We start from the raw sequence: 17,686 nt of genomic DNA on the forward strand, positions 1-17,686 counted from the left end.
TAATATTGCTGCTTTACCTCAATCCACATTTCTCTTTGGGTTTGGGTTTCCTTTAAGTTTGACTGCCTCAAGCATAAAATTGACAATGAAAAATTCCCTACATGCAGAGCATACCTCGTTCAAAAGAACAAATATAGCTGCTATTGATTTCCAATGGAACCAACCGCTTTCAAAATAACCAACAGCCCCATCAGCATCTCAAGTCAGGAAAGACAACCACACTCACACAATGCACGGTCGGAAGTTAAGCAGGTGGCTAGAAACCGACATGTCTGCGGGCCAATTTTGCCGCAGAAGTCATGATTTGGCCTTCATCAAATTGGCAACACTAAATTTCACTGCAGATTCTCATGTTGGATAAGGACGAGATGAAACTGGCTGAATTCATTATAATTGCACAAATTCAGAAGAAGCGAGCACATTTGCTAACCTGAGAGAGAAACATTTACTTTAATCACCTCAAATGTTTTGCCAATTTGAGGGACCATTTTAAAATGTGGATATTGAGAAGCTTTGGGCAGTTAATCATCATAAGTACAGAGTGGAAAATCAAATGTGTTGACAATTTAAGGGCCATTTAACAATGTAGATATTTAGAAGCTTTTGACGATTCATTAACTGAAGTACAGAGTGGAAAATCAAATGTATTGCCAATTTAAGGACAAATTAAAAATGAAGATATTTAGAACTTTTTGACAGCATATCAACTGAAGTGCAGAGTAGAAAATAAAATGTATTGCCAATTTAAGGACCAATAAAAAATCAAGATACTTAGAAACTTTCGACAGTTCATCAAATGAAGTACAGAGTAGAAAATGATCCAAATGAGGTATTTATTCTACTGTAACAAACACTAAGATTGAAATATCAAGAATTGTCGTAAACATACAGCATTACACCAGCAAAATATGGTCTCTATGACTCCACGGGTTTATTACAGAAGATGAGATGCCTACCTTCGTCTGGGTCTTCCCTGTCTTCGTGATGGCGCTCTGACCCTTGCCGTCCAAAGAGGAATGTCCGCACCTTGCCCAGACTTCCTTTGTTCTTCAAGTCCTTCATCTGAGGCAAGATCGATGATTGTGATATTAATTGCATGAAACAAATAATTCTGATGGCAGGCGGCACTTATAGGTATGATGTTGACGATAACTGATAATAGAAAAAACATAATGGCAAATTGCAGCAGAAATTGTAACACTAGGGACAAACACAAGAACAAAAGAATTGACAAAGCAATGATTAGAGCAGTCATGTGAATGCTGGTGACTTGTATTCTCCAACATGATAATTGATTGATACAAACTATAGTCCCAGAATTCTACAAATATGTATCTCAGAATTTGTAGAATAAGTATGTTTGTGCCAAGTGCAAAGATTCAGTATAAAAAGCAAAAAAAAAGAATATTTTGTAAAGCTTTACAATCAAAGTAGAAATTTCAAATTAAAAACCACCATTACAAGTACCATTTTCTGACAAAACTGAACCTGGAGACAAAAAATGCTATAAATATTCTTTATGATAAAGGTTAAATTTCTCACTCAAGAGTCTCTTTTTTCTTTCCTTAGTTATCTCTCTCTCTCTTTTATTCTTTGAATATATCAATCAATCAAGTAATCAATCAATCATTCCATCTGTCAAGCTGTCAGTCAATCAAAAAACATGTATCAATACACCCATCTCTATCTCTCTGGGTCCATATCTTTATATTTATCAATCTATCCATGTACCTAACTAACTGTCTTCAATATATCTATCAATCATATCTCAACTGCACTCTCCTCCTCTTCATCCATATTTTGTACTATCTCCATCCATCACACATTTATCAATCCATCCATCCATCAATCCATTGATCCACCCATCCTTCTATACGTCTATCAATCTATCTATCCATCTATTCAACTGTCACTAGTCGTCTAATCTCTCCGTCTAATCTCTTCCACTCTCTCCATCGATATTAAAATATTTTACCTATCCATCTTCTAATATCCATCTATGTATCTCTCTATCAATCTATTCATCTCTCAATCATTCCATATACCTCTCTGTAAATCTACCAAATAATTCCTTGATAGGTCGATCTTTCTCTAACTAATCCAAAGAGGCATTCTTTCACTGCCGTCACTATGAGGTTAAAAGATCAAAGTAAAGTTAGGATCATTTTATCAGATTAAGGTACATCCATTAGAAATTAGGTTGACCTCAAACAGTCAATCATAATCAGTGGAGGATTCTTCCTCAAATATCTCGTTGCCATGGCGACCTCACCTACTTTTCTCCATCTACGGATGCCCCTTCATGCTTGTGGCCAAATCTTTTCCGTGCCAGACACTAATACCCTCTAACCCAGCAGAAATGTGGGTTACATCTTGAAAGAATTATACCACACTTGTTTTGAATTCACCTATGCACAGACTTACAGATGGATACCCACCCACACACATGCACACACACACACACACACACACACACACATACACACAAGGAAATATGGCATCTAGGTGAATTATTTCCTAATGAACTTAACCTATCCTTGGCTTAGACAAACACACACACACGAAAGAAACCACACACACACATAGCGATTAAGCACTTGAGCAAATTATCTTTGTGTGAAATTAGTGTATCCTCTCTTTCCCTTTAATTAAAAATGCAGACACACACAAATACACAAATGCACATTCAGACACACGCAGACACACACATAGACTCTATGCAGAATCACTCTTCCAACTTCATCTCAAAGCCAACACCACATACCACCCAATCACGCGCGCACATCCCCAATCGGCCCGCTTCTGTCGTTCGGAGGCAAATATTTGGAGATCTCGGCGAGGTGATAATGTGATGAATTTTTCCCTCCAATTTCACCTGTTTATCCAGAGTAAATTAAACCCCCGAGAAAGGCCGAAGGGGTATTACTCATAATTAGTTTGACTGACAGGCATTAACAAGGTGTAATACACTTGAGCTTGGTATGCGGCTTGAAGTGCTAAATACCAAATATCCACACTCATTAGATCGTCTCCCTTCGTCTGGGGGTGGGGGTAATGTAGGTTGACATTTATGCAACTTCGCACCGCCACCCTGACATTTGAAGGTGGGTCCTTGAGATACTGTTAAAAATGACACGCAAATATTCATTGCCAACACATATATTTCCTTCCTCGTTTATGTAATTGCATTCCTACAGAAATCATCTAACATTCTTCTTGGCATTTTGTGTGTGTGCATGTGTGTGTGTGGGTGTGGGTGTGTGGGTGTGTGTGGGTGTGTTATACAAACATGATCTTCCACACTTAATTAGGAGCGTAAAGCTTTGTCATGATTGCACCCGCATTTCCAGAATAGGAGTAGTGGTCTCTCTCTCATTCAAATCAAAGAAAAGACATCACTAGCAAATGAGCAAAGGATGTTAGTTTTGACTCTCAAATCATCTGCTCCGACCTTTAAAATGAAAAAAAAAAAATCACGAAAAAGGAAGACACCATGCATTTTGAAACAAATGAGTGCCATGTTAAAATGTGGTTTGGTTGTCGTTTTACTTTTCCCTGCTGCTACTTACCCATTCAAGATATGATTGCTGCTTGTGCGGGAACCATGTAGCCATGAGAAGTGGGCAATGAGGGCAGCATGAAGGAAAAACAGAAAATTGAATAAGAAATGGCATTTGATGTATCAGCCACCGCATTCAGAGCCAGAGTAAAAGGATGGAAGCATTGAAAGAAGAAAAAAGAAAAACAAAAACATGAATGACAGTGTGAGCGTACATTGTATACGTGATGAGCTTCAAGTAAAGGCAATATGAATGTTTGCACGGCAGATATTATAGTGACAATAATTCTTACAATCATCATACCACCACTGGACTAACCATCAGTGTAATTACTTCCACCATCTTCATCATCACCACCATCATCATTGTCATAGATTCTATAATCACCAAGATCAGCATCGATATCACTAAAATCAACATCATCGCCACCATCATTATCGCCATCAGCATTATCATGATCATCAGCATCATCATCGTCATCATCGTATCATCAATACCATCACGATCACCACTGCAATCATTTTCACTCTCATTAACATTTTAAAGTCATCATCATTATGACTCTTTCATGATTAACATCATCATTGTTATCTTTATCTGAGTCACCATCATCACCATTTCCAATCATCACGTTCGATCATCATCGTCACTATCATCATCATCATCATCACCAGAAGGAGTGCCACCACCATCACTTTAATCGTCATCACTGTCATCAACATTAAGGATCACCATCATCACCATGACACTATCATCATCACCATCACTAGTTACCATCTTTACCTTCAACCTTCATTATCACCATCATCATCATCATCATCATCATCATCATTATCTCTTGGCTTTCAGCTTTCTCTATGTAGTAAATGGTGACTTCTGAAACAGATGACTGTATTCCTTCAATAGTATAATCATGTGTACAAAGTACATACATTTAGCAACTTCGGCCAATTAACCTATTGAAGACGATTTGATTTTTTGGGTGTATGTATCATCCAAACTTAGAAAAAAAAAAACAAAAAAAAAACCCCAGTGTAACTTGGAACTATTCCAACAAAGACTAACATGAATTAATGAACATACAAGTATATTATTATAAAATCCTGTTTCCTGGAAGTAAAACATCTGGAGAGCTTCACAGTGAATCATGGTAACAACGGTCTCATCAATTACCAGGAATTACCTTAAATCTCAACCACAAAAAAAAAAAAAAAAAACAGAGGAGCATTCCGAGAAAGCAGACCTCCGCCAAGCAGCCATGATTAAAATACTGCCATTTCGTAGGCAGTATCTTCAATACAAACATAGAGGTACGTGTATATAGGGACATCTATACAATACACCTGGTGAAAATCCGCTCATCCATCATTGAGTTATTGGGAGATTAAATCTATTTTATTTCCTCCAAGACTATTTTGAATTTCAATGTCATAACCCCCAAATCAAATAATTTCTTTGTTACTTCACTATGAACACAGTCTGCAACTTTGGTGAAAATCTGATCATCAATTTTGGATTTATTGGGAGATTAAGCTTATTTTATGTCCTTCGTTACTCCTGACTTTTGATTTCATGGTCCCCAAATTCTGTTTCTTTTTTACCTCATTCTGAACACACCCTGCAAATTTTGTGAAAATTTGTTCATCTGTTCTCGAGTTATCTTGTACAAAAATATACATACATACATACATACATACATACAGACAGACAGACAGACAAGACATATAGACAGACAGACAGACAGACAAACATACAGAACCGAAAATACAAACTCCACCAGCTGCAGGTTTTCACCTACTGGCACAGGTAAAGAAATTGAAATATTTTCTGTCGCTCCAAATGACAAACAACAGCAAGGCACCATTTCTGACAATGAACCCTCAAAGTCACATTTGATTATTTCATGCCAGAGAAGAAGAATGAATGAGCATTCATTTTGATGAGATCAGAAGATGTCAGGGATTATATAATGCAAAAAACACAAAAGCCAAGATAAATAGCAGCACATTACCTGCCCCTCTTGGTACCAGCTTACATATGCAGAAGCATCCTAAAAGCAGGCATGCATCACATTAACAAGAAAAGGCAAAGATAGAACATGGCCCTGTTTTATCAAAAGATAAAATCAATTTTAAATTTCCTTACCACACAGGCTACCATAGACTTACAGTTGAAATCATCTATATAATCAATTTTAACTCTTCATAAAACAGGGCCAAGGGCAATTAACCCTAAACATATCAATAAACATATGTAATTCATATGGATTTAATAATGAATGCAGTAATAATATCACCCCAGTGAAGTTTGAGGAAAATTTGAGAATACATTCAAAAAGTGATGACTTTTCATCATTTCAATTCAAATTCACGTCCCATCATTGTTGGATAAGAAGACTATATAAAATGATTTGTTATGTCACAATAATAGAACAGTATAAAGAAAATATTGCGAATTCCATAAAATTTCATTTGTTATGAAAAGCACGCATTCCCTCTTTAAAATCATAGTCCAGACATATGTTAAGGGCAATATCATTACCCCTGCCTTTTGAAGGAGCTAGGTCAAGTGGTCTTTCATGATGCTACAATAATAGGTTGAATTTCTCTATATTGTTCTAATAAGCTGACATCATGAACTTTTGTAATCTTCTTATCTGGTGATGGCAGCACCAAAAAAAAAAAAAAAAAAAAAATTGTAACTTCTGAAAACATTGTATGATTTTCCCTAAAGTTCATTGACGTGTTCTGGAAATATTGCTCGATCAACTGCAGTCACACATGTATTTGGGGTATATTCCCTTTCAAATGCCAGCACCACTGCCTTTGATATCCCAACTGTCTGACACAACACTCATTTAACATCACAAGAAAGTGACACCAAACTTTGTAATCTGTAATAACAAGACAATTTTGTCAAAGCTTTTATGCAGCTAAATATATCACATCCTCCTACCCTCTCCGCTTCTACCCCATACACTGCAAACTTTTGAATATAGACGATAAACTTTATCGAATTAAGGCAAAGTTTCGCTTACTAATAAACTATACACCTTTCGATGTGTTAAAGGGATCGTGTTGTTTTGGTTGAGACCTAATGTCAGTTTCTAACATTTTTGGTGAGATAATGAGAAACCTCTTATGAAATATGAAAGAGCATGTAATTCCATGAGGAATTCAACATTTATTTGATGAAAATTCGTTTTGAAATGGCTGAGGTATCCAAAAAAGAGCGATTCTAATAAAGTGTGGGACCCACACTTTATTAATGATCACTTTGTTTTACTTTGTTTTTGGATGTTTCAGTCATTCCAAACCTGATTTCCATCAAATAAACTTTGAATTTGTCCTAAAATGGTATGTTCTGTACTATGTCATAAGTGTTTTCTTGGTATCTCACAAAAAGTTAAAAGCCCAATTCTCATTTCCACCAATACTGTACCATCCCTTTAAGGCAAAGTTTTGTTTACTAATAAACTATACCCCTTTCGATGTGATACACATCACATTTACTAATGACATCTCGGAAAAATGGAGAGAAGATGACTCAACAAGGCACTGATTATGAAGAAACTAGAAAAGATTGCGCCCAAAATTTCTAGGAAAAGAAAAGACACCTTAACTGAGAAGAGTGCACGGTATTTTCCACTATGCCTATAAAGAAAATTCAGGTCATGGAAAGAAAGAAGGAGAAAAAAAAAATGTAGGCCTCTGTTTGTCACCGATCCCCTCACAGAACTTTGCCCATTTATCGATCATCCACCCTCCGGGGCGGTGTGTTTTTTTCTTCTTGTCTACCGCTGCATCTGATCAGCATTTGCTCATTGAATCGCCCCGGGCCAAATACAATAAAAGGCATTCATTGCAAAATATGTTCCATAAGCATAATTTTCTACACCCTGTAAACCCCCTTCCCCTCACACGCAGTTTTCTGTTCCCCTTAAATCTCCATCCTAATTTGCCACCATTCTTCTTCTCCAGCTCAACCGTATGCATATTCATGTTACCACTCATGCAAGTCCAATTGGTGTTATATTTGTTCATGTCTCCTGCCACCAAGGGGCAAAAATGGGTGGACAAAATGTAAATTTGGGGAGTGCTAACATCATTTTTATGCAAAAAAAAAAAAAGGCGAAGGAGAAAAAATGGCACATAGTAAGGCACCAAAGTTTGCCTTTTTTTCACAATTATTGGTCAACCGCACGCTTTCTGTTTTGCTACCTCCTCTGCACATTATGGCGGCACATTTTTTTTTTTCCTTCTTGCCCATCTCGTTTTGGGAGTCCTTTTTCTCGCATCCTTCCTCCAGGTTCCTCCTCTCTCTCTGCATCGCTTGGAGGAGGAGAAGGTTGGAGGGGAGAAAAGTGTTAATTGAATCGATACCCAGAAGCTCCTTGGGGGGTAGGAATCAGAAGGAAGGGGGGGGGGGGAGAGGAGGGCATATAGGAGGGTAACCGCGACGCCTTCCAACTCATGTCATCGCGCCCATTACCGGCAGAACACATACCGCCTCGCACATTAGATCACATCGTTTTTTGGGTTTTTTTTCTTCTCCTCTTTCTTCTAACCCGGTACATGGGCACATAACGACCTCATGTCGAGCCAATTCATCACTACGTCATTCTAAAAGCTTCGTTAATCACCAGCAATACCGACAGAAACAGGTAAATTGCTGAAAGATACATGAACTGACAGTATGGTTGCTTATCTAACTTGTTTTTTTCTTGTGAAGCGAACCCCGGGCACAAATTCCAGAATATTTGTTCTGAAACCAAATCTGACAAGCCGCGTGTAGACTCCAGCTACACAAAGACAAATCTACAGAAGGAAATTTAAAAACAGACACACACACACACACACACACACACACACACACACACTCATGAATAGCTCTACCCTGATAAACTTTGGCATTGTGTAATAGCTACATACATTCATACATTAAAAAATTCTGTTGTTTTTTTTTTCTATAGATTATTAGTTGTTTTGGGCTCACACAAGGAGAAGTTTGGGTGTTTTGCAATGCACAAACTGTAGACAATGGCAAAACTTTGAATACCTGATGTTTTGCCTGAGGAAAATGGCCATCAATCAATCATTCAACGAGTTTAATATGGAATGCACTAAATCAAATCCAAGTCAACCATTTGACAACTTAAGATTTCCATTCCAGTTTTCACCCTCTCCTCTGCATCCTTTGAACAATACAACAATCTTCTTCTTTGATTTCTTTTTTGTCTTTTTCCTTCTAATTTTCCCATTAAATTTTCCTTCAGTTCTTCACTAATCTTTCCATCTCTCCTCTTCTTCCTCCACTTCATTAATCCTCTGAATGCCACATTAATTTCTTGTCCATAGGTACATATATAAAAATGTGTGCTCATCTGATTCATTGATGCAGAAAGTGTCAACGTCTTATCTCTTCTTCTTTTCCTTCTCTATTTCTTCTTCCTATTTGTCTTCTTTTTTTCCAGGGATTTCATTGATCTCCTGGTCTCCATCCTCCATTCTCTCCTCCTCCCTCTTCTCCCCCTCCTTGTCCCAAATAAAGTCCTCCTCCTGTTTCAAGCGAGACATCTTCCTACGCTCTGGACACCACCTCTCTTGACATTTCGCAAATTTCTCGGTAATCTGGTCCTCCCCGCAAGCAGAGTCCAGCAGGACTCCCCCCGATGCTAGACGAGAGTTTCCTCGCGGCCGATCACGTCTTGATGTTTACCCAGGCGTGGCCAACATCGAACACCTGGACGTCCGCACTAAAGTTTTTCTTTGAAACTGGGCAAGTACTGTATCACATTAGCTCGTCCCTCGTGTTTAAAATGGAGGGGAAGATGGACGAATAAAAACCCCTCGAACAGTGGGATGACATATGAGAACATTGAAAGTGTTACAGTGATGTGTTAGGTCAATTTCATCTAAAATGCATACAACCTAGAGGTTGTACCTCTCCCCTATGATACCAGAACACCCTCAATTTCTGCAGAAACAGATATAATATAATAATAATCAATCCAATTGAGTGATATTTCCCACCAAACCAAAAATTTCTTATCAAAAGCCTTTGGTGGTCTTCTGGACACATTAATGATTTAACGAAGACCTTGTCAAATTCTTTTCACAGACAGAGATGTCTTTTTTTTCAATGAAACTGAATCTTTGATATCTGAATCCACAAGCAAAACATTGAACGCAATATCTAGAAAGGTTTAACTTTGTGGCTAAAAATACACTATTACAAGCATTTCTTCTTATCTTTTGTACAGCAGTCACCGCATAATTGAGTAGTGTAAAGCAGAGCATTTCTCACTCAATTAAAGTGGTGTACCCGGTTAACTGGAGACTACTGTATTTTAATTTGTTCAATTACATACCAACTAGGTTTCTTGTAAACTGCGCAGCAGTCAAGAAAAACACAATTATCTCACCTTCCTAGCATTTTACAAACATAAAAGTATCTTCATGACAGTCACAGTTTTTCAAAGACCTTGCATGTAACTTGCAGGCATCTTTTTCAGTTGTCACTATGCACATTTCGTATCTGGTTGGTTTTTATTTTTTCATTTCTGTAATGCATTAAAACTGCAGAAGACATGAGAAAGTTCTAACTACAGTTGAACCTCTCGTATCCGGACAAGTCGGGACCGGGGCTCATCCGGATAAGGGATTTGGCCGGATACGGGAGACTCAATGCTTTATACATGTACATATACATACACATGTACTGATGTAGCCCATTGTAGTACCACATGTAGTAATGTGTATACTGCAACCTTTTCATTGTTACATTTGGGGATGTTTCGGGTTGTTGAAATGTCTGAAGGTAAGCAATTTGGAAGGAAATTTGATGCAATGTATGTTAATCATATTGGAAGTAATATGTAATTCATGTGTGTTTGGGTAGGAGTTCTCAAGGAGTTGGGAATGCCCCTTTCTTCCCGTAATTATTAAAAAAAAAATCATGGCGAGATTGCGTCCGGATAATAGAGAGATCCGGATAAAGGGAGGCCGGATGATAGAGGTTCAACTGTACTGTACTTCTAACCCCATACTATACCAACATCCAAATATTCACACTATTCAGACTGACACCTACAAGTTCTTTTGCCTGTAATCCCCTTTGCATCCTCTGGATTTGTTTACCAGGATGATAGCAAGACATTTCTTTCTCTTTTTTTTTTTCCTTTTTTTTTTTACCAGTGAACAAATAAAAAGTTTGTGAGGGGGAGGTTCATTTGACTTGCACTGAAATAAGAACTCCCCGCGTCTCACAACGGCATACTCTGGAAGAGAGCTCAGTCCATAGAAAATGGCCGGCTTAAATTCGGTCCGTCGGGACGGAAGAATTCCTTCGCACAGGTCGTATTACAAATGATGCCCAGATCGCGGTCCGTGGAAAGTCCCGATTTGCTTTAGCGTTGTATCCTAGTGTCTAACAAGAATCAGGCAGGCTGCATAAGCCAAAACAGTGAAAATTATGTAATGACGTCATTTTCACATCCAAGATTATTTGGCACAGGCAGCACATGCATACAATAGTAAATAAGTCTATAAGTTCCTTCATACTTTATTCATGCCTACCAACCTTGATGTGTAGTTTTGGGGATAAGCCAGGTTTTGTGAGAACATAGTGGAAAATGCAATGATAAATGCAGTATATAAATCTTTCAATCCTACATAGAATTGTGAAAGTATCACTTCCACATCACAATAAGCAAAGTAAACTATTAATTCAAACAAGAAATCACAAAGATATGAGGATGTTATCTTTATCATTTTCTCTATCAGAAATGTTTCAATTTTTGAAAGTATTCGGCCTAGAAAAAAAAAAAATTTATCATATTCTGGCAAACATGACTTTAGGTTTGATTACTTCGAAGGATAAAATGTTACTGCAGGAAAAACAAACATGTCTCTCCCTACATTTTCCACTGCCATTTTTTATCAACTGTCTTCCTCTGACTAAATTGCATGTGCACGCACTTCCAATTTTTCGTGGATACACACATCTTTTTAAATTTCATTCTCACTGATTTCATTTTTATCATCCAAGGCATGGATCAATTTCAAGTCCATTGCGGGGAGAAAAGGGGAAAATAAATCAGTAACTCCATAAGCCCGTGTTGGTAGATGAAATTACAAGTTTTGGATTCCATCCGTCTCCATGGCAGCTGGCTTTTACGTTGGGGTCGGAATGACTGAGGGGGCGATATTATATTGGAGCACATGAATGGGGACATGCGTCGGTGGATGTTTTCGCAAATTATGGAGCGCGCCCGGCTCGCGAAAGTTTAGGAGGTGGAAATGACAACACGGAGAAGAAAGACTGAGCGGATACCAATGATGTGTGCACGCTTACATACCAAACTCCCAAAAGATCTTGTCTGTTCTTCTCCCTAGACACACGATCATAAATGATTGCAAATTTTGTGTAGTGATACTTAAATGTCTATATCACAATCATAAGCACCACAGGCATTACTGTCACAATCATGTGCAGTATTGCTTGCCCTGCCTTCATTCTCTTTACCCTATAATGATTATCAAAAATACCAAAAAAAAAAATTGCATTGATGTAGGGCACTTTGTCAATCAGTTGCAATCAATATCACCATTACCTTCTTTGATGTCAATAACTCTTTCGAATAAGCATTGATACTGTATTTTTCACACACAAAATGTTTTTGTAGACAAGGTTCCAATGATGTCATCAAACCAAGGCTCAACTGGCTGAGGGGAAAAAAAATGTTTTTTTGACGTCAAAGAACCTCATCTGTTGCAACATGAAATGTTGTCCCTCAAAAATGGTGTATGACATATCTCCCATTAATGTCTGTAGGATATGCATGATTGACAAGAAAATACCAAATCGTCTTCAATGGTTAATGTTGACCCAATTGATTATTAACATTTAAGGATTGGAGTAAAACAAAAACAAAATCAAATACAGAGAACTGAACACTTCTTGCTGCATCGTTCCACTTCAATATATCATGATAATAATGATCACACTCCAACACAGCACAACACAATACACTACCGCAAATGCATCTTACTAAAAATGATACTTATAACGATAACACACAAAACATATCTAGGGTCCATTTCACATGAAAGTCTTTGCAGAAATCTCAGAAAGGCCAAGGTCGCTCATATGTACATGTAGCTATGTATAGAAGTAAAATCCATTTCATGTCTTCTCTCAAAAATGTGCCTTATGAGCAAAAAGTCTCTCATAAGACTTTCATGAAATGAACCCCTGCACTCAGTACACACGAAACAGCATGAGCTTTTACAATGATGCATGGTCACAATCACTCCTGGCACACATTTCACACTCTGAACAGACAGCAAATGCATGGACATCAAACACATGGGCATGCATCATCAAACATTATCAATCTTCTTTCCAACACACCAACTATCAACTCGTGGTTCAACCAATTTTGGAATATTACGGAATGATATCAATAATGGTGACAATGATGGATCGCAGCCTTAAAATTGCAACTTAACTCACTGACGCACCATTTAAAGGTACTAGCCCACATTTGCAAACCCACGAAAATCAAAACTGCATAAAACAGGTCCAATATGACTTCAAGTGCAAGTTATAACAGTAACATACCTCACCTGTCGCTCTTTGTCTATACCATTCGATAAAAGAGAGAAAATCATCGTTTTAAAATCAATTTTCAAACCGAGTCAACCCGACCCAATATCGAATTACGAGCGCGGGCTATAGCTACGTACATTGTACATGTAACACGTACGTGGACCGGAGCTAGCGAGCGTTATACGCATGCATACGGATTACGGTGCATTTTCATTTATTTTTATGAAAGTAATGGACTAATTGGAACGAAATTTTGCACAGGTGTTACTGCAATCATACCCAAACTCCATGCTAACTATGAGACCAATTGCTGCAGGTTTACAAATGTGGGCCAATACCTCTAAAGCCTGTGTTTCATTTCACAGTTACATTGCATGATAGACTAAAAATGACCAGTATCTGAAGTTTTACAAGAAAAGAGGAAGGCTTTCTGGGGTTTCAAAAACCCTCCTACCCCATTCAACCAAGCAAAGTTTCTACCTATAAACATCAGCAAAGGCTGGTCAAACCAGATAAGATTCCAATCGAAACAAGTACATTTCCTTACTCTACTGACTGAACTATTGAATGAATAGTGACAGTTACCCAGCACAACCCAGAGATGACCTTTGACCCGCATTGACATCAAGTTCATTAACGTTTCCTTTAAAACAACGGTTAAGCGTTACCATGGAGACCGTATCCCATCTCTGTTACTTACCTTCGCCTCCTCCCGCTGCGGTGCCTTCTCCATGCCGTAGGCCGACACCACGGCCCTCCGGTGCGAGCTGCCCACGTTGTTGCCGCCCCCCAGGCCGGCCCCGCCCCTCTCCACTACCCCTTTGGGCGAGTGCTCGCCCGTCGGTTCCACGTAGCTGTGTACCATCTCCTCCTGTTCGCTGTCGTATGTGTCCCACTCCTCGGACCCCCAGGAGCAGTCGGAGCAGTCGTCCGACTCGTAGTAGTCGTCGAGGGGCATCTCCTCCTCGGGCGGGCCCAGGATGTCCTCGTACAGGAGGTCATCATCGATGAAGAAGCCTGGGATAGAATGATCAGATAAAGAAAGACCGGTTGGATTAGGTTGTCTCAATGTCATTTCATCATGGCTATATAATGATTATACAAAAGAAAGTGAACATGCAAGACATGGTACTATACCATAGAATTTGGTTATGCATTTGCAGCAGGTAAATGCCATTTGTGTGTGTGTGTGTGTGTGTGTGTGTGCGTGTGTTTGTGTGGGTTTTTTTTTTTTGGGGGGGGGGGTTCCATACTTGTAAATATAGGAAAATAATGATTTTCATGAAATAATACAAAAACAAGTATTATCAACAAGTCTTCATTCTTAAACAGGTGAGAATAAATAAAATCTAAAGACAGTAAGTCTACAGTATGTCAGGCAGCTAAGGAGGCAATATCACTAGTACTCTGCGTGAATTATTCATAATTATTTGTAGAGACTTAACTGATATTTCATTGTACTCAAACACATCCAAATGTCTTAAATAACCTGAAATTAATTTGAGGTGTGATGGTAATTCTTGTATTTCCAGAATGTACTCATTCTATGGCTGAGCTAAATATGTCATTTCTGACTAGAGTAATTCAACCACTGTGAACTAGAAGCTCTCGGCTTTATATTTCCAAAATGAATTTGTAAAGTTGAAAATACAAAGAAAATCAAACATTGGGGCGCAAACTTCATTAACTGGGTGGATTTCAGAGCTCTGTAAAAGGCACTCTGCAAGCCACAATTGGCTGAGCGAGGGAGTACAATGCATCAGATATTGAAGAATACAGCATGTATAGCTAAGATATCAACCCATGGTAAAATGCACAATATTTCTAATGACAGGCCATTCAGATTCTACACATTCCATGAAAACATTCGGGAAATCCATGATTACAATTCACCCACCTCTTTCACAACAGCCTTCTCAAAAAGCCATTCAGACTGTGTGCAAACAAGCCACCCTCGGTACTCACACGAGTTAATGTACTACAAAATTGTAAAGATGACCACACTTTGTCGTGATTTTCCACTGCCCCACTTTGACTCCAAGAGATAAAACCACAAGCCCACATAGCTATGTAGATGCCAGACTGACAATATTGAATGATAACATAATTCAGGAGAATCAAGCTTGGCAAATAACCACAAAATACAGCAACAATTTCCTCCTCCCCTGCCCACAGCATTACTACCCGAAAACAATATCTTTCACAAACTTTTTTGTGATCCTGTAATCTTCTGTGATATGAAAACAGGATAATAATCAAAGAGTGATAATAGTAACAACAGCGATGACGATGATAATAATGATAATACTTCTACTACAACTGAAAATGATTTCTTTCATTACTTCTATTCATTCATTTTTCATAAATACTTACTATTATTTTTGTTATTATTATTATTATTATTATTATTATTGCTGTTATTATTATTGTTGTTATTATCATTATGATTATTTCTATTATCAATATTATTATTATCATCATTATCATTATAACAATGTTAACATCAGTGATAGTCACTATCGTTGGCATGATCATAAATCATAAATACGACAACAAACTGCAGGTGCTGAAGACATTTTGAAATCAGAGTGTAAATGGCTCTAGTTGCAAATTTAATACTTAGGCAGCCAGCCAGCCAGCCAGCTAGAAAAGAACCAACCCCACGATGGCTGGCTGTTGTCAAAGTAACTGAAATTTTTTCTCATATGTATTGCAACTCTGACTAACTGCCAAGACATTTGCAATTATGGGAACTTCGGATGCCCGCAGGTCTCATCCGAAACATCAACTGCTTAAAACAAAAAATAAAAATAAATCTTTTTAAAATACTGTCTTCAGTAGATATGAACCAACAGGAGCATCCGTTGCATTCAAATCTGGCTAAAAGAAACGGTTTATATCATTTTGTTTTGTGATAAGGTGGAATTGCACTGGACTGATCTTCGATGCATCTCTTTAACTAAAGAATTTGCAATAATTTCATCCAAAATGGCCTTTGTGGTAACCATGGAAATAAGAAGGTCACATCCAATCAATGCACTGCAGGATTTAAGTTCTTGCCACTATTGCTTCCACAGTTACAGTGTACAACAAGTTCCCTGAACTGGACTGACTGTATTCATACCACTACAGAATGCATGCTATCATTTCTTTATTTTGATATTGCCTTCAGTGCTATGATGAACAAGATGGATTAAGTATATGATGTATTAACACTACCTCTGTACTCAATTTCTTTTTAAGGAAACATACATATATATACAAGGACAAATTTGGACTATTCTCAAGTCACTGGTGAAGCTGATTACAGATTGCGCTGAGTCAAATGTTTTGTTTCAGAAGTACTTGTAACTGTTTCCAAGAAAAGAAACAGGTATAAACAAAACAACTACTGCATCGGCACAAGGTACTATTCTACAGCACAGGAATAATGCAGAAGGCAAAAAAAAAAAATTGACATTATTTTCAATATCAATCAAGTGTACAAATAATGGATACAAATGAAAAGTGTTAGGAGAGATAAATGGAAAATAAACAAAACTTTATCCTTTTGTCTTAAAACTTTTGTCTTTAAACTTACAGGAAGGATAGAAAAGTCGAATGCCTCTTTTGTAACAAACAGAAAGCATTTAAATGCTGTTCTGGATTACGCTAACACTCTTCAACCAAGTTCTTGTTATTGGTGAATTCCACTATAACAGATGAAAGCTATTCTTCACCTCATATTCCATCACAGCTATAGATACATCTGCTACTTTGTCTTCATGTCTCTTTAACATTTACCTTACTACTTTTGACAAAACAGGGGAGTAAAAAAGAGAACAAGAGATTATTCTGGTTGCCTTCCTTGCATTATTGATGATCTGGGATTTCTACAGTCGGTAGCCTGCACCTGTTATTCTTCCACAATGCAGGCCAGCAAAGCAGCGCGCATTAACGAAAGATTTCGGAGGAGCGATACAATCACTCACTATGCCTCCTCAGCGTAGCTTATATCGGGGAAAAAGCAAAATGATTGTGGCTTATAGTCACCCTTTTTGTGAATTCTCTTCTCTCATTCACATATCAGAATGCAATTCTTTTACCCTTTCTATTTTTTGCTGTCTAGATAACTATCCATCTATCCTTTTATTTGCTGTATACCTAAATCCTCACTCAACACTCTCCCCCCTCGCCCCCCCCCCCAAAAAAAAAACTATCCAAAGGTGTCGGTGGTCATTCATCATACCATTCCCTTAATCCACCTCAAAATTAGCACTCTGCGACTGTTCGGTGGGGAGGGGGGGGGGGGCTTAATCATTGGGATTAGACTACCTTCTCCCCTTTACAGACACACCTTTCGCAGTGTTTACTTTACCCCGAGCCCACGATAACGAGACGGACTTGTCATAACACAGGCGATGTCTCGTGCATTAACCGCCGCGCCGTTGCATTCGCACAGAGGTATTAATCTTTGCTTGAGTGATCGTTGTTTCTTACGCCAGGATAAATACAAGTATACATTGCGTATTTGA

General features: G+C 38.1%; 1 protein-coding gene across 1 annotated transcript in view; it reads right to left on the minus strand.

The window, feature by feature from the left end:
• The window catches only part of LOC140238557 (rho guanine nucleotide exchange factor 10-like), a 119,226-nt gene that overhangs the window by 75,202 nt on the left and 26,338 nt on the right, over positions 1-17,686 (minus strand). Inside the window, exons 4-6 of the mRNA XM_072318459.1 lie at positions 13,873-14,189; positions 3,570-3,587; positions 957-1,062 (exon numbers count right to left, since the gene is read on the minus strand). Of these exons, the coding sequence (XP_072174560.1) occupies positions 957-1,062; positions 3,570-3,587; positions 13,873-14,189 (441 nt within the window). The remainder of the gene's footprint in view (positions 1-956; positions 1,063-3,569; positions 3,588-13,872; positions 14,190-17,686) is intronic.

Source organism: Diadema setosum, chromosome 15 (genome assembly GCF_964275005.1).
Source record: "Diadema setosum chromosome 15, eeDiaSeto1, whole genome shotgun sequence".
Classification (NCBI taxonomy): domain Eukaryota; kingdom Metazoa; phylum Echinodermata; class Echinoidea; order Diadematoida; family Diadematidae; genus Diadema; species Diadema setosum.